Raw genomic sequence first — 18,522 nt, 5'->3', positions numbered from 1 at the left:
GGCTATTGATCATTTATTGTTTCACTTAATAAAAAAAAAAAAAGGCAGGTCTTTAGACCCACTCTATATTACTATCCTTTGCTGTAAAACTGATGGGCACAGGCCTAAAATGATGTCATTTGAGATTATATAGTTGGCAAATGTTCCTACCATAGACAGTTATTTTGACAAAGCTACAATGTCATTAGAAGATCTAATTTTGTTTGGAAGAGTGTGCATATAAGCGGCTGGTGGAATAAACTATGCCAGTGACTGAACAATTTTACCAGCACAAGTAGAATGTAGGTACTGCATAAGTGTAGCTTACCTTTGATCAGATTATACTCTCATACTACCAACAGGCAGAGATTAAACCAGGGATTTTCACCAAAGTTTCAATATTAGACTTCAGTGTAGACTATTTTGTCTACATTGCCATATTTTCATTTAAAACATAGATCACAGTCACACTTAAACACATTTTTCTATAGCCAGCATTGGCTTTTTAGGTTAAAAAAGCCAACAAAACCCCAAAAAATGTTAATGTGTTTACATTGGGTTTTTTTTTCTTCCCTTTTTTTCCTAGGGCAGCTTGGACATTGGTTGAGGCAGGATGACATAGCTGAAAGAAGGATGATAAGCAAGAAAAAGAAAGAAACTTTAAAAGGCTTGTTAGAATGAAATGCTTATGCAGAGAGAAAGGCAAAAGGAGAACAAATATAGATGGGGTGGAGGCTATGCTACGCTGAAGCAAGGTCAGAGAGAAACAACAGGAGGAGTTGGCTAGAGAAGTCACACTGGGGGTGAAAGGGGGTTTTACAGTGGTATTTGGGGAAGTTTGCATTTCATATCTCATTCCATTCCAAAGTCCAGAGGTGAGAGAGATTAATGAACTGTCTAAGCTGACAGAAAGCTAGAGGAAATCGAGATTATACAGCTTTATCATTTACTCAAAATCCCATGCTTTTAATGGCAAACTGGACCGAACAATCCTACAGAAAGAACTTTCATTTTTACTCACCAGCATGGGCAAACATAGCTGGTGGCCTCCTTTCCCTCCATGCCTTTGAAAGCCAACTTTAAAGACTGCATGCCACTGGCACCGATTTCATGTGACCTTACATTGTCTACATTTTGTTGGGCTAAAATGTAGCCACAAAAGCTGCTGTTGTGACAAAGGGTTACTGCACAGTGGAAAGTTGACAGGAGAAACTGGAAGCTGAGACAGAAGGCTGCTGGAGGTAGCGGTGGGTTGTATCCCAGAAGACCCTCATGGCTGTTATGTTCTGTGGAGGCAGATTAGACTTTTGCTAGAAAGAGAACAGAGCAGGTAGAAGAGCAGAATTAAGGGGGCCATGACTTGTGAAGAAGAGAGAGCAACTAGAAGAGGTTAGTCTGGAAAAATCTTGTATGTGGAATAGTTCTGATGCAAGTGTTTAGGCTACTGAGCAGTGTTCAAGTAACTGGGCATTTGATTAACCTTTCCTCTGAAGTCTATATAACTAAAAAGGGGAAAAGATGTTAAAGTCGGATGTGGACTTTGGTGCCCAGTTGTGTCACTGGGAGCATTCTCTAGCTTACTTTGAAACTCCAGTTTCTTTCCTGCTTGAGTTTATTTTGGTTCTTTTATCTTGTTCAAGTCCCTTGATAACACTAAATGATGTTAAAATCTGACTTGAAAAAAGATTCAGTTTCTAAGTTTGCTTGCTACAATTAACTATTAATAAGGATTAGTCAAACTACTGTAATACTAATATAATACTGTAAATTTTCTCGCAGTGGAAAACTAATGCTCAGTTATTCCCCATTCATTTTCTCTAAATTAAACATTCACTATGCTAAAACATCCTGTACATAGGAGATGTCAATTTACAGTTAAATATAATTTGATTACCAAATGAATTCATTTTCTGCTAATACACTTTCAAGAGGAAATGGTACCAGAAAATCTGGTAAAGACCTAGCAGTTACAGTCAAGCCCTCTGTCAGTAGAAAATTAGTGAAGACCATAACTATCTTCAGATTTGATGGACAACTAACAGGTATTCAGGCCTTAAAGAAACTCCTCTTGATTTTAATAGAATTAGGACTTAATCCTCCTATTTAGCAAAGGATGTAAAAATAAAATATTGCAAATTAACTGTCACACTTGTCCAACCTGAGCAAAAAAAGTCAGTTGCTTTCCCCCCCCCGCTTGCTTTTTATTTGGGAGTTAAGGTTGGAAACAGTGACTTTAATGGTCTGCGTTATTTCTGGGTGAAGCGAGAGAGAAGGAAGAACTATGGCAAATTAATGAAGCCATCTGAAATGAACATGAAACTGTCCTCTTTGGCAAGTCTGTTTGCAATGTGGAAGTTGTTGGCTGCATGACCTTGGGCAAGTGAAAACATGTGGTAGACTTATGCTTCATGCCATGGTTTGCCCATCACAGTAGTGACAATGGTAATGATGCCTTTGAAATGAGATGCTGTAACAGAGTAGTATATAGTATCTAGAAATTATTTGAAGACCAAGAATTATAGGCTTATAGTCCAAGAAGCTGAACTGCAAATGTTTAATGCTGATTGTTTTGAGTTGCTAACTCCTGTTTCTGCTGAAATCAAGGCACATGAGAGTCTGCCATGGCAGCATGGCTATTGCTCATATATTCACTCCACACTTTAGAAAACCATTCAAAATATGGAATTACTTGCATGCATCACAGATTAATTTCTTATGATAAATAAACAACCTTTGGAATTCATTTTTTCCTGACTGTATGGAAGCAATTAGAACACACAATGTACTCTGAGGAAAACTTCTATAATACTGTGCATACCTTATAATAAACACTATATAAAAATAATACTAGAATTCCAAGAAGTTCCAACATTCCTATCTAATTGATGTTAAAGTTAATTGAGTAACTTAACTGCAGTAAACACACCACAACATGGTAGGTACAGGGGCGCATAAAAACACTGAACAGTTGTTATTGTTGCAATAACAAACAAACAGAGTATGTTAAGAATTCAGATCTGACATAAGAATGGCTAATGCAACAAAAAGCTAGATCTGGTAGGCTCAAATATAACCATGGAGAACAGCTGAGCATAGCAAAACCACATAATATCTAGCTTTTCAGGTCTACACTTAAAAAAATCAAAAGCTTTGCGCTCAGACACTGACTCAAGAGCAGTGCTACTTTAATTTTTTGCTGCTATAAAGCGGAAATTTTAAGAAAGCTGTCTTTAGAAAAAAGTGAACTATAATTACACCAATTGAAACTATGCTTGGTAGGAATATTTCTTGGCATTGCGTCTTAGCATATGGAGGAAGGTAGGTTTTTAATGCAGCCATTTTGTTTGTGTAACATTCAGGACAAACTCTGAACCATCTATGTGTCTTCCATGCAGACAGGAGGCTATATTAGGAAGTCAACTGCACTGTCAATAAGTCATGTAGCACAATGGGGTATTCAGCTATTTCAAAGAAGAAAAGGCTGCCGCCACGTTATGCTGATTTCTTCCTAAATTTGCACATCTCTCCTAAATGTATGCTATGAATATGTACTCACAGACAGTTCTGCTTTAAGTTTCTTAAAGCCCGATGCTGTAATAAGAGTGTGTAGCCAAACACCCAAGTTTCTGTCTAAGGAGGTGTTTCGATGTGCTAAAATAGAAGCATACATGCATTTCCACCATACGTAGTGAGAACAGTCACACTTAAGAAATGCTCATATGTTCCTTGCACAACTAGGGTGAATTGGCCTTGAGGAAGAGAGAAAAAGTACCTTTTAATACTTCAAGGTAACAGAAAAAAGCCAAGCTACCTCTTCCTCATTTTACAACAATATTAAAACCTCAAGACAAGATGAAGGGTGTCAGCCAGAGTAAAGATGCAGCAGGGGTGTGATGGCTGCCTTTCTGGTTTAGGGCTTCTGAATCAGTTCACAAGTTTTGGAGTATTACAACCCTCACATGTAGATCATCTTCTGTATACTTGAAAGTAATCCTGCTTTAATAATTTGCAAAGGCACAAAAGATGCAGCTACAATTTTATCACAGACGAAAGTAGTTTATTTCTTTATGCACCAGTAACTGTCTAGGTAGCATCAAGCTTTCCACCATATCACTCAGCCTATTATCTTGAGATAGACAGTTCAGACCAGTCCTGAACACTATTTTAGGTATTTTTAGACTATTTAAGGAGGTAAATTGCAGACAGTGCGGAAATTCACTGTGTTCTTCCCTCTGTCCATTGAGCCTTCCACAGAGTTCTTTTATGGGCTGTAGGATGCAGTCTGATAGGGTTTTATTATGTGTGCCTGGCTAAGGAATATGATATGAGGGTCATTGCTGCTCTTCAGCTATCCCCTCCATTCCCTGCCAGTATTTCAACAGAATGGAAAGAGTAGATATCACAAAATGCTTTTCCATCAGAATTAGCTTTACAAGGGATTATTCTGATTTGCATGAAGGCTTCTGGGGAGAGGGAGAGAGACTTGAGAATGGCTTATAAATTTGTATCAAGTACTTAAGTATGAGGTTTTTTTTAGAAAAACTTTTTCTTCAGTATTTCATTCTTATTTTCCAGCAGAAGAAGAAGTTTGGATGCTGCTTCAGTCTGAAACAGGGCTTATTTTAACTATTCAGAAAAAATCACCATGATGAAAGATCCTTGAGGTGCCAACTCCAGCAGCACACCAATCAAGTCACACTAAAAATACTTCAGTAATGGTCAGCTTCTGCTTTTTTCCTCTCAAAGCCTGTATTTAACATTGTTCACTTAGGAACATTTCCCGTTTTCCAGTTCCCTCTATTCCACCAGTTCTTTCGAAGATTAGAAAATATCATGCAATTTAACTGCAAAATCCATCTTCACAGGCCACTCTGATTAAACCATCAAGCAATTAATTAAATTTTTCTAATCTGCATGAGGCTCATACATTTTAGTCAGCCAAAGACTGTCTTCTCACAGCTTTGAAGACAGACACTTTAAAACTATTCACCTTTTCCCTGCAGATGAAGCAGACAGAGTTGGCTTTGAAAGCCGTGTCCGATTAATGGCTCCAGACCTGTATTTACCTTCCACGCTTCCCTATACCACCCTAGCAACCAGAAGTAACTCCGTTTTCCTCTAAGACTTCTACCAGCTTCCTCGTGCCTCTGAGCCTCCCTATCCCCGCTACCCCGGTGCAGAACAAGGTTCCCCGTCACCCCGAAGCCCCAAGCCCAGCTCCAAGCCCCGGCTCGCTACTCATGGAAGAGACCAAGGCTGACCGGACCCTACCTGAGCTTCTCCCCGGCCGGCACAGTCAGCTTGTTGAGCTTGTCCATGCTCCGCGCTACTCCGGCACCCGCCGGGGCACGCTGTATCGCCCCAACCCGGCACCTGCCGGCGCGGCCGCCCCCTCTGGCAGGCTCGACTCGGCTTCCTCCTACCGCCGTGCCCGGGCGCGGCGAAACTTGTCCGATGACTGCCTCGGCGGGGTTAAGCGGCGGCCGCCGTCGTACCGGGCTGCCGAAGCCTCTCCCCGTCCTACCCGCAGGCGCTGAGAGAGGAGGGACCCGGTGATCGGGGCGCCCAGGCCAGCCCCTCCCGGCCCCGACGCCCGCCTCCTGTCCGGCGGCGCGCACAGGTGGCTGCAGTACCGGGAGCCAAGGTGGAGTCTTTGGAAATGGGAACGCGAGGCCTCTGCTCCGCTCCTCCCTCTAGACCTGTTGCTGTGCCTTAGGGAAGCGCTGCCTCTGCCTCAGGGAAAGATGTGCCGGCCGCTCGGCTGCCCTGGTGTGCAGCTGGTTGCGTTTAGCTCAGCTTCAGCGGGTTGTGGTAGGGCAGGCTAACCCCCTCCTCGCCGCGCCTCCAGCCCCAGGTGACTTTGCAGGCTGCGGGGGACAATGCAGGCTTCCCTCTCCTACTCACTCTGCGCTTCCTGGTGAAGATGTGCGACAGGTAGGAACATGCTGCCGTGGGAACTTCTCCCTTCCCAGAGGCTCTCTAGCAAAGCTAGAGAAAACCATCCTGTTACCCCCATCTTTCTGAATATACCTGTAAGAGGAAAAAAGTTTCCTCACCTTTAAACTTTTAAACTTCTAAACTTTAAACCTTTAAACTAAGGCAGGAGTAAACGATGATCCTCCAAGGACACTGGACCAGGCTGTTCTCACCCAAAATATAGGCAGCTGATCTGTGTTTTATGGCTCTGGTATCTCAGAGTCTTGGGATTTTTTTTTGCATATTTTTTTCCTTTTTAAATCATGAGCTTTATAGGCAACTGGTTGATTTTGAGGGGCTGTGTAAGCAGATAATAATGTTTAGCCTTTATCCTGAAGCACTGATTAATTTGGATTCTGCACCTTTAGCTGATGAGTCTTGTCACTTTCTTCTCTATCTTCGGCCTGTCTGTAGCTTAGTTTATAAGCCAAAGTGCTCTAGGCAGGAAACCTGTTGTTTTATTTAAGAATGTACATTTGTGTCATGTTAATATATTCTGATAAGTGCAATATGTTTTCGGCACACCCAAAGTTACTTCTTAGGGAGATTCTCATTGCCACTTAGGCTAGATTTTCAGATGCATGTGCTTCCTCCCAAGATTGTACTATTTTTCTTTTTCTTATGAAATTCTAACAGTAAACCAAACTTTCCTGGTTAGTGCAGATGGCTATGGGGAAACAGCCTGCCACAAGAGTTGTGTCTTTGATAATAGTATTGCTCTGACCTTGGCAGGGCTGACATTTTTGACATCTGAGCTTTTAGCATGGAAGTCACTTGATACCTGCATACAGTATTTCTCTAGGGAAATCCCATAGTGAAGAAATTGCCATTTTTGGGGTATCTCATGAAGTTTGTGGGCTTTAAGGAATAATGTAATTTTGCCTGTATAGTCTTTCTGCTATATCTAAAACACGTATCAGAATATGGGATTTGCTCAGAGGGCTCATGCAGTGATTTCTCTTACACAATAACCTCCTCGCTGACTGTTGCAGAAATTCCAGACGGCTTCCCTTTGAGATCTTTGGAGGCAGCCTGTCATTTGCACTGCCGTGCTGGTTTTGCCTGATTTCTTCCTGACCCAACAGTTTACAGGTTTAGTATTAATGCTCTGCAGTGCCCAGTGGGGAGGGCTTTCACTCCTGTCTCTGTAGTGCTGTCACTTTGCTGCTCCCAGGAAGAGGCTGCTGCTGGTGCCTCATGCTCAGCGCAGTCCCCAAGTCCCTTGTGCTAGGGGCTTGATTTGATTCAGTGCACAGATGTGTGCTAGGGTGCAGCATGGGGTGGGAGGAATAGGATGTGTGACTGCTTAGACTGGTACTGCTGCCAAGAAGTTACTCCTAAGAAAGTCTCCATTGCATAAGAATTGCTCATGAGAATTTGTGGTACCTGCTGTGGGGCCTGTCCACTGGTCATACTTCAGCCTGCTTGCTTCTGCCATGCACACATATGGCCCAGTGCACAGTCCTGCTTCGCTTTAATATCTATAAACAGTTTGTAGAAAAAAAAACCACCAACCCCTATCCTACAACTCCATCAGGGCTTGGTTTTACTTGTCTGGAAAGCAGTACAGGCAAAGGAGGTAAATGCTTGTCCTCACAGCCAAGGCATATCTTGCCTTCCTTTATATTCACACATAGCAAGACACACTGAAAGGGTTTTTTCTTCTTGAGGATAAAATAGTCCTGGCCTAGAATTAGCAGTTACTAGTAGCAGGGGATGTGGCCTAGACAGTCACTCTTTACTCATTCAGAACATGGGCAAAGAATAAATTAGGCCCTTTCCCCCCAGAGGGCATATACAGGACCCAGTGTCCCACAGTTATCTTAAACGCAAGGCATCTGAGAGAGTAATTTCTTGTGGCTGCCTTGGAATATGATGTTCCTAGGAAACCAATGGAGAGTCAAGTGCAGGTAAAGTCCTGAAATTAAGAGAAGGAAGCCATTGTCCCCCAAATGCCAAACAAAGCCTATCTAGTTACAGTGAAATTCCTCTTTTTCCCCATTTAAAATATGTATGTGCATCCAAAACATCCAGATCTAATTTGGATCTAAGTGTAACCTCACCAGAAAATTACTCAGATACAAATTACATTTGGATCTGAGTGTAGCCTCACTAGAACATTACTACAGCCTGCTTAGCTCTTTCTGGTCTGCCAACAAATCAGTCTATCTGACCATCTGCCATAGTGTTGAGAAAACTTGGATCAACAAGATTGGAAAACCACTAGAGAAAAACCTTACATAAAAAGAACATGTCCAAGCCCCTCCACACAGCCCTCTGCCTCTTCTTCTGCCCAGATGGTGGTTTCAGAGTCCAAACTTCTGGTCCTGCCTGTGGTTTTTATATAGTCTGTACTGAGAGGAACAAGCCACCACATGCAGCTGGCAAGAAGGGCCCTGCAGACCTGCACCAGAGATGGGACAGGTGAGTGGCAGCAGTTCCTCCATCCCTCCAGCGTTACTCTTCACTCCAAAACGGTGCCTCAGGAGATCCTGTGAGGTAGGGTCTTACTAATCCCCTCTTGGGGAAATACCCTGTCTTCCTCTTCAGGAACCCTGGGAGCGTGGAGGCAGTGGCAGGTTTGAGCCATGCAGCAAACATAATGTCATGCTATTTTTGTAACTGCTGCCTCAGCAACTGTCCCTCTTTGACCTAATATGTTTGTTTGGAAAATGCCAAAGAGGAACTGGGATTTGTTTTACCGTGTGGGTGACATCTTGACCATAGTGATGGTTAACGCAAAAACCACCTCCCCAGCCACGGGAGCTGGTCTTGGTAGAGGAGACTTGTTTTGAGGAATGCCTGTGCCACCTCCATGGTCCCTGGCACATCTGGGGCCAATGGGGCCAGTGTGAGACACAATGGTCACTGGCTGGCAAATGCTGCTGCCCACTGAGACATGGCCTGGCAGCCTGAACCAGCCTGAGGGACATGTCCCAGGGGTGTGGGGCATGCTGGTGTCCTGGGAGAATATATCTTGATGTCTTAAATAAGGTGTTTTGCAGATGTGCTCCTACCTGGGAAGATCACTTGGAAGACCACTCTGCAGTGGTCTTCTGGAGCATCATCATTCAAGCCCTTTACCTAACTGGTGTTTTCTTATCTAATGTTTTAAGAACCACATTCACACAGACTGCTGGTTTTGTGATAGCCACTAAGTTTGTTTTCCTGTATACGCCTACAGGAGATACAGGATAAATTCCTGCTGCCATTACCTTTCACAGGTAATGCAGGATTTGCCAGTAAATTCCCTTGACAGGATGGTTATCAGAACATGCATGCTTTCTTATTTTTCTTTTTGATGCTCAAAATGTCATTGAAATTTTGGAAAAGCCTTCTAAATGCTTGGACAGATTTCCTAAATGCCACTGACTGTTGTAACATTATTTCCTCATCACCGCAAGTGTTGTGGCTTAGTCTGGGTTTGTCTCTCTGATCCTCAACCAGTATGACTGTAATTCTCTATTTATTCTCATAAATAAAAAAGATTTTTAAAAGCAACTTTTATGTTGTATGTTCAGAAACTATAATTATTTTTTACCCCCTGTGCTATTTTCTGCTGTTTACTTCCCACTGGATCATTCCTTGTACATGCTGCCTCACTCTGGTGGCATGTTCCGTTTTCTATTTAAGAGCTGTGAGGTCATCGAGGCATGGCCAAAGCAAAACTCGGTGGAACAAACTCTGTCCAAGACAGTGAGTATTGTACCTTCATTTGGTCAAAATTTGCTGTGAATTCCCAGATATTTCCTGTTTATTCAGGGCTCCAGTTTTCTGTACCCTGTTGTTAAGATAATTTATAGCTTGACTTTCCATCTCTAAGTAGACCAAAAACTCCTGTAGCACAGAAACAAGGGATCGGAAGACTTGCCTGAAACATTTTGGTCATTGGTAAGTGTTGTACCTAGATCAGAACATGCATCTTGATACAGAGCAAACTGTTGTAGAGAAATATTTAGGCAAAATCCAGAGTTTGATATGGCTGGTGATTTCTCCTGGCTGAAGGTTTCTCCCTTGACACTTTTTATGACTTCTTTTTGTGATTGCCACTAAAATTAATGCTCTCTAGTTTAATAGCAGTACATGGCTTGTATGATGATTTTAGGTTTGTCAGGGATTCCTGCTCAAGCTACTAATAATTTGTATTACAATGTTAATATATCAGATATCGGCTGTGCGTATCTTTATTTTAAATTCATAAGATTTGATACTAACACCTTTTTATGGAGACTGTTCATGCCATTGTCTTAATTTGGATTACAGATTGTGACTGTGTTAAATCTAGGGGACCTAAGGGCCTGTTTAAAAACTCTTTTGGAGTTCCTGATCTGGGTTGGCAGCCGAAGCCACATCCTGACTGCAAAGCAGGGTGAGGCTCAGTGATGCAACCGCATTTGCCCATAGTTTCTTCTGCATGACAAGAAACTCTAGGAACGTGTTCCAGGCAGAAGCTGTGGCACACAGGACAGATGGGCAGTCAAGCTGCAGGAATGAGTGTGAAAAGTCCAAGCCAGTGCACAGGTACAGCCTTGGCTCTCAGTTGCCCTTTCTGAACTTCTAGGATTTCACATAATTGAAATAAAAAGCAGATATTTGTAAACTGTATCATGTGGCATAAAAATTTAACAATGAGAAGGTGAATAAAAGAAATTTTGGAGATTTCTGCAATAGATTAGTTTAAAATATCAGTTTACACTAAATCTTTTTAATGTTTATTTTTAATGCTTTGAGGAGACAGTGCTGCATCAGATGATCTCACTGAACTATGCATGACTATTTCAAGAAGCTATTTTTTTACAGAATACATTAATGCTCATAGATTCAGTCGAGTGCATTCAATGTATATAAAACAGCTGAGAAACATGGTTTGAAGTAAGCAATTGCTTTGATAATGAGGTTTCAATAAGACTTACTTTTTCTCTCAGTCATGCTAGAAAACATTTCTTAACCCCTTCTCAATTAGCAAAAAATGTCTCCAACATTAATAGAGAGGATTGTGCCAAAAGTTTTTTCTTAGAACTACTCAGAAGGCAAGGATGCAACTGTTCTGCATAGGAAAGAATTCTTCAAGTGGATTTTATGTACAACCTCTCTTGCCAAGTGGTCAGCGTATTTTTTCATTTTGACATCCCCACTTCTGGGGAGTGTGGGGAACCACAGGATGTTGCAGGTTTTACTCTATGAGACAGCTTTGTGAGCTTTTGCTTGGCTTTTCCTTGAAGAAAAAAGGGCAGCAATGTAGGCTTTCCTGAGCAATATGCAAAACGATTGAAAATTCACTTAAAAATGTCCATCTGATTTTACTTGAGGTCTTAGTATTTCATCTCTCCCTGCCTATATCTACATGCTGTCTTAAATATCTCTCAGCCTCTGATAATTGCTTCTATTTATTCTCTATTTAAAGGATTTCTATTTAAAATTTGTGTCTACTGCTTGAGCTCTGACTTCATGCTACTACTGGGATAGCACTAAAGGTGAGAACTCCAACCTTGGAAGCAGTGTAATGTGAAGGTAAATGTAGTTGGTCAGTAACAGGAATTTGGCTTGATCAGTCTGTGTTCACATGAAAGTCAGTAAATGATTGCTACAGTTCTGGTTTTTGAGGCTATGGAAATGTGAAAATAGCCCAAATGGATACCACCCACATCTAAATTGGAAAACAGCCCAAATTCATACCACTTGAATCTGAACTGCAAACCGTAACCATGTTGGAGGCATGAATTTTTCCTAAAACCTGCTATTTTAAAGTATTTTGTATGTATTTGATCTCTTCTGCTTTCAGAATGTCTGTAGGAAGACATGCCAGCAATATGCGGTGCAGATGAAGAGCAGAGGGGAAATGGAGAGTTAGCAGTAGACTGTCACATGTTGCTCGGGAGGATTTTGTGCTTGATCATATGGGTCTGAATGCAAATTTGCAGGCCAAAAGAGCACTCAAAACTATTGTTTAAAACTATGCCAATTTAGACATAGTTTTGTTTCTCCTTGATTTCTATTTTGGCTGATAACACTGCCTACTTAACTTACCATTCAGCATCCCATGGCTGCTATTCAGAAACCATGAGGTTATGGAACATGATTTGTCAAGACATTATCTCTATTTACTACTTAGGAATGGCTGTAAACAGGGGAACACTGCTGCTTCATGTTTAAAATATTGCATCTCTGTTTTTTCCAAGCATTGCTCTCAGACTCTCATTAACTAGTCTATTTAAATGGATTTTTTTCAATTTCAGGATGCATAGAAGCTGTTTTAAACTAGAAAACACTACTTTTACAGGAAAAATTACATGCGGGCATTTATGTGTGTCTTAGCAGATGAGAGGGAGGTACTTCTCTGTCCTAAGTACTTTTAAATAATACTAATTTTCAGTTTTAGTCTCCTCACTGTGAGTCAAATGGTTCACTGCCACAGTATTAATTTTGGAAGTTTCCTAGCAACTGCCCTAGAACTCTTAAAGCCTTAATCTGTTATCACTTTGGACACTAAATGGCATGTTAAAAGTTTTTCATATAGCACTAGCAGTAGGAGATGCATTTGAAAATTCAATTCAATTGTTAGGGATTTAGGTTTGTCTGTAGTCTTACTGGAGGAAACAGGCTGTATGTGTAGGCATGTACTGTGGGGTAGGCAAAGATGTGAAAACAGTGAATTTAACAGGATTTTCTCATGAAGGGGCTTCTGAGCAAATTCATTTTAACACCTGCTGAGAAAATGTGTTTTATTTCTCTGGGGACAAACCCACTGTGTAAAAAGCTGCACTTCTGCTTTTCGATTTTACTGTCATCTGTTCCACATGCACACAGAAACACAAAATTTGCTCTTTCAGACAGATTAATTATTTAATGTTAAACTGAAAGTGTTTGAGGTCAGATTGCCTTGGAGGCAATGACCTGTGTTGGTGCCAGCCAACAGCTACAGTGAATCTGCAAATAGCCCCTTCCAGCAATCAGGAGTGACTGGAATGAACATACTCGTAGCTGGCCAGGTTTAATCTAGCTCTGATCCTTACCATGGCAGGCAGGTGTAGGGGCACAGGCTTTTTTGCAGACTGGCAAGCCTCTCTTGTTTCTGACTTTTCTCCAGGACTTGCATACCCTGCTCTCCTGCCTCCTGCTGCAACTGGATTAAACCTTGGACAAATTTGTTTTTCCCTCTGTCCTCCTGTTTGGGGTGTGGATTTACCGTGGAGAGTACCCAAGGAGCCTTAGTGGGAGTGTTTAGCAGAGTGGGTTATTTAGCCCTGGCACTGAGAATGAGACTTGCATGGGGCAGAGGAGCACTGGGAAGAAGTATTTTGTGTCCCTCTTTTCTGCATGTGCCAACTGAGCATCAGTCAAAATTTAGACATTGATAGTGAATGGTCTAAATATGATTTTGTCCCTCATAAAATCACTGTGTATACACTCACACAAACAAAAGATTGTAGAATGTTTTCAAACTTAAAGGGATATTTTAAAATGAGGTTACTTCTGTATAGTGCTGATACTGTTTAGACATATCATGATGTCTTCAGTACTTGGAAAATGCTGAAAACCCAATAGTTTTTAAACCCCTTCTTTCCTGTCTTGCACTGGCCTGTAATACGCAGAGCCAAGATGCAGTACATACAACCAAGTTGTATGTATGTATGTATGTGTTGGTGCATCTTTTGTCTGGTACAATTTGGTAATCTGCACTGCTTCACTGACCACAATAATTGCTGTCTGAGCATTTTCCTGTTCCTGCTTAGGAACAGGAAAAATACTTTTGTCTGTAGTCTTTTTTGTTTTCATATGTTTCCATCTTCTAAAGACTGCTCTCCTGTTTCTTGGATAACTGGAATTGCCTACCACTATGTTCTGGGAACAGAAATATCGCCAAAGTCCTTCTCACCCACAAGTATAGTGCATTTGAAATACCACCTTGAAAAAAAGACAGTGAAGTGATCAAGGAGATGGGGGACTTTCTAAATAGAGAAATTATCATCTTATTAATTAAGTAGCAAACTACTATTTGAAATAATAAGATAACATTTCATGACCAAAGATAAAGAGTTTCATGGAATACTCTGTGTAGAAAAATTACTCAGATTTGTAACTATAGCCATGATTTTTTCTGTTGTCTAACACTGCAAATTTTTTGAATTGTTGCAAAGAATATGTTTACACAGTTGGTAACTTTAATTGCATGAAACCAACAAAACTGTAGCTGATGAATAGGAGTGTCACGATATATCAGTGGATTATTATTTTTATATGTACTATTTCAAAGCATTTATTGCTTTGTGATCATAAAAGCCTGTGTCTTTCTACTCCCAGAATATGTTGAAAAAAAATCTACATTTAGTATCAAACATTGGGTTTCAGAATAACTATTTCTACTTTTTTTTTTCTGTCATCCCTTCAGATTTATAATATAGAGGGAACTAGGGGAGAAGTGAAAGTAGAAGGAAAATTTGATAGAAATCTACATAGACAGAAATACATATATGTAAATTTGAATATTTATTGTATTGCAGTAGTACATAGCAGTCTGCTTTATAAAGTGTTATCCCTTTTCATTGTACATTGCTATAATAAAGAACAGGAAGAAGGTCACTGCACTGAGGAAATCACAATCTAAAATGTTTGGGATTAGAGAAAGTTTTTAATGGTTAGTTTAGAAATGATATGCATAGATGATAGTTTTATGAGATTTTAATTTCTGAAAGCTAGTAAGATTTTTGCCAACATCTACAGGATGGACTTGGACTTGGGTACTTAAACCTTCTCTGTGTCGCAGAGATCTGCCTGGGGTTCTGATTACTTTCAAGCTTAAGCCTTTCTCGAGGTTGGTTAACTTTCATAATTGTGTTCACAGGAGAATTTCCCCTTTTATGAAAAAGACTCCTCAAAGTATCATGAGCCTCTAAAGAAATTAGAGATTGCTATTATTATTCTTATTCCTGGTGGAACTGACACCACCAACCCTTTCCTGAATCAGAGTTCACAGAGCAAATTTATTTAAGTGTGGTGCATTGGAGTGTTTTACCAGCTCAGCAAGTGATGTACCCTTCACACGTGTGCAGGTGGAGGCACCCACTCACACCCATTTGCTTGCCTTTATCTTCTCTAAGGCACCTGATGCAGGCTAGTGTTACAAATGTCACATGAATTAGACCTTTGATCTGACCCAGGCTTACTTTACTTTAAGCCACCCAATACTCTGTAATATTGGAATAGAAAAAAATGCCATAATAAAGAAGCAAAATTTTGAGCTTAGTGTAGAATAAGTTTTAGTATAGAATAAATAAAATAAAATAAATGCTCAGGTATCTGCTGGAGCTATGCCATGGGGCTGAGTTTCAAAACATTCTTGATGCATTTGTTGTGAATGAGCAGTACTTCAAATCTACACAGAAAGTGGGGCTTTCCCAGAAACTGGAGTTCTATCCTGTAGACTCTGCAAGATACATTGTAGGTATAGATATATACTGATATGTTGGTTTTTATTTAGGCTGGTTCTGGACCATTTGCATCTTTAATCCTGAAGAATTTATTCCCATTATTCATTGTGATTAACAGAGGATATGATACCGTATTCACTTTGATGATGGTAGAGAAGTGTTGCTGGAAAGACATAATCTGTAAGGCTCTTTCTTGTCTGTGATCTGAATTAGCTATACTTGCTATTTATTTGTCAGTGTTTTCTTAGAGCTGCCTGGTGATGGAGGTATATCACACATGCTTAGTGCTGCTTTTGGTTACAAGCCAAAATTGTTGAAATTTTGGTTTTATCTGTAATTTTCAGTAAATCCCTGGAAAAATATTACATAGTAGAGGATACCTGTAATACTGTACATGTGAATTACATTTCTATTTCTTTAAAAAGAGAAAATAATGACAGGTAATATTTGACTTTGAAATTTTTTACAGGGTATATTTAAATCTGTTTGTGGGCTACATGTGGACAGAAAACACCTAGTTGTGAATAATGTCTAAAACATTGTTTGTGCCAGTGATACAAAAGGAATATAGGTGGTAGTTCATGCTGACATTTCAAGCAATACAAACAGTCCTTTCCTGTCTGTCATCTTGAACTCTAATATTTATTCATTAAAGTAAGAGCATGTGTATGTATGCCTTATATTCCTGTGTATTTCTTCAGAATATTATTGCTTCAGCCCGCAGAATGAGATAAGGAAGATATATACTGATAAAGGTAATTAATTATATCAGCCAGATCAGCGATTTAGAAAAGGATCTGATTACTTTTATGAAATGTATCATAAGGCAAATGAACTGAAATGGTAATGTATTTTTAAGTTATTGTCTGTATTCTGAGAGCTCCGTAAAATAATAAGCCATGAAACTGAGCAGTGAGGAACTAAACAGGAGAAATGACAGAGCTGTGGTAGCAGGTGTCTGGGGAAACTGAAGTGCCAGAATTGTGAAGAAGAAACTGAGACTTCATGCTCTGTCAAGGATGTCATTGGAGGGTACCTAAAATATGCAAAGGCAGTGGGTGGAAGACAATGGAAAACAGGAGAACCAGTATAAGAACTGTAAAATACATAACCTTTTTTTCCCCTCAGAACTCTTGACTCTTGGGAACAGAAGGAGAATGTCAGGCATGAGTTGTGGAAGAGTAAAATAAACTATTATTTAAAACAGACCAGGCAATACTGTTCCATCAGAATTTTTAGCTGCAGTCTCAGCCCCGACCAAGACAGATTTGGCCAGGAGGCTGAACAGCCTCCCTACTCTGGAGAATGCCCTTTCATCCCTCTGTATGAAGAGAGGGACTCTTCATAAGGGACTGTAGCAATAGGAAAGGGATAATGGATTCAATCTTAAACAGGGAAGTTCAGGTTAGATATAAGGAAGAAGTTCTTTACTGTGAGGGTGGTGAGGCACTGGAATGGGTTGCCCAAAGAAGTGGTAAATGCTCCATCCCTGGAAGTGTTCAAGGCCAGGTTGGAAGGAGTCTCGGGTGACCCGGTCTGTTGTGAGGTGTCCCTGCCCATGGGTGAGTGGTTGGAACTAGATGATCTTAAGGTCCTTTCCAACCTTAACTATTCTATGATTCTATGATTTATTTGCATACTTAATGCAATTTCTGCATTTGTTTAGGCCAAGTCTTTGAAATGCATTTTTTTTTCCATATTTATGAATTCTATAGGTTGTCACCTGTAGCTATACAGGCTGTTGGGTTTCAGGTCTTGAATTCTGTTGCACAAAGGGATGCTGTGGCATTCCTACCAACTGTACTTCATCTTTTGCCAGGCCAGCTGTGCTGAGCAGCCTCTCCTGAAGCTGTTTCAAGTGGCTGGTTGTTACAGCACCAACTGTCTGGCTTGCAGCTGCAACAGGCCTCCCTGCCACAGTCCCTTAACTTCTTGCAGCTCAGCTTCTCTACCATCCTTGCCTAGCTGACCCCATTTTTAAGCACTGCAGTTTTCATGGCTGAGTATCTTACCTTGACCATTTACCTGTTCTCTTATCATTTCTGAATTAAAGTCTGAATGAAAGGGTTTAATACTCTCCTTCATTATCTTAGAAATACTGCATCTGCCATCACAGCACAAATGTATGAACTAATGAATAAAGTTCTGCATGCTTATATGAAAGTAAAATAAGGTTATGTTTTTCACTCATTTTTACAGAGGCTAGTCTAAAGTGAGAAGAATGAAATGTCTGTCCTGCAGAGAACATTAATGTGTGTCGACAACATGCTCTAAATTAAATATTGTATTCCTTTAAAAAACTGAGAGGACTCCAGTTTGGAGATTTGGAACAAAATGAGCCAGGACATTTGCTCTGTTTTGTGCCCAGTATGTACCTGAGCTGGGGCACATATGGAATTCTGCTAAAATGAGATTATAAATTAATAGTCTTTCACACTTCATTGCTTGAATGAGCCAGAAGTTATTTTCTTCTGAGTTGGAGTCCCAGGTGCAGCTCTTTCCAGCTACCAAATATGATTTTCTGAAAGGGAAGAAAGACCAGTGAATTGAAACTACAACGACCTCTTCTCTGTGGTCTCAGTACAGCCATGTAATAAAGAAAAGGAAAGCACATCAACTGACAGGGTGAAAGAAGAAGATTCTGTCCATATATACAATGATGGTGATGAACCAGTTTGGGCTACAGCTTCCATTTCTGGTTCTCCTTCTGGCTTTGTGCACAAACTTCAGCTGGTCTGTGATTTAAAAAGATGACTTGTTTCTTTGATTTTTTTTTTTTGGTACCAACTTGAGATGCTGTGCAACTCCTATTACTATTTAGGCTGGTCTAGAGTCATACTAACAAAGATAAATATTTCTACTTTCACTAAAACTTAATGAGGTGAAGCTATTGCAGACCTGGCTCTCTCTACAGCTGGATCAGCCCATGCTTTTTTTCTCAGAGGCTGATCTACTCTTTCTCTTCAAAGAGTTAAAAGTCATCTAGTATTATTTAACAGTAGTTTGTTACACTTATCAAAAGTGTCAGTGATTTATCTTGCTTAACATTTCTAAAAATGAGCATAGTGTTTCTAATATCAAAGAAACACTTCTATAATTATACTGTTAACTCACCCCCAAGTGCCATTCTGTAGATGCC

At 40.4% G+C, this 18,522-nt stretch overlaps 1 protein-coding gene and 1 long non-coding RNA gene across 11 annotated transcripts in view; one reads left to right on the top strand and one right to left on the bottom strand.

The window, feature by feature from the left end:
* Positions 1 to 18,522, bottom strand: part of BLNK (B cell linker) — a 103,527-nt gene that overhangs the window by 43,195 nt on the left and 41,810 nt on the right. For 2 of the 9 annotated variants that reach the window (XM_057402280.1, XM_057402284.1), the window contains exon 1: positions 5,251 to 5,415. The exons of the other annotated variants lie outside the window; for them this stretch is intronic. In XM_057402280.1, the coding sequence (XP_057258263.1) occupies positions 5,251 to 5,297 (47 nt within the window). In that variant the 5' untranslated portion in view covers positions 5,298 to 5,415. Of the gene's footprint in view, positions 1 to 5,250; positions 5,416 to 18,522 lie in introns of those variants that run through there. 9 annotated transcript variants of the gene reach the window in all.
* On the top strand, positions 5,641 to 17,714 carry LOC130595495 (uncharacterized). 2 transcript variants are annotated; one of them, XR_008971332.1, is made up of 6 exons: positions 5,641 to 5,913; positions 8,961 to 9,046; positions 9,589 to 9,651; positions 9,782 to 9,846; positions 10,219 to 10,476; positions 17,583 to 17,714. It is a non-coding gene; the product is annotated as an uncharacterized LOC130595495 (long non-coding RNA). The 2 variants fall into 2 exon arrangements; XR_008971331.1 differs by having other exon boundaries at positions 9,779 to 9,846.

This window comes from Pezoporus wallicus, unplaced genomic scaffold (genome assembly GCF_028554395.1).
Source record: "Pezoporus wallicus isolate ANWC-B61680 ecotype Strahan unplaced genomic scaffold, APGP_CSIRO_Pwel_v1 contig_6787, whole genome shotgun sequence".
In the NCBI taxonomy this organism is placed as follows: Eukaryota; Metazoa; Chordata; class Aves; order Psittaciformes; family Psittacidae; genus Pezoporus; species Pezoporus wallicus.
This window is presented reverse-complemented; position numbering and strand designations above follow the sequence as displayed.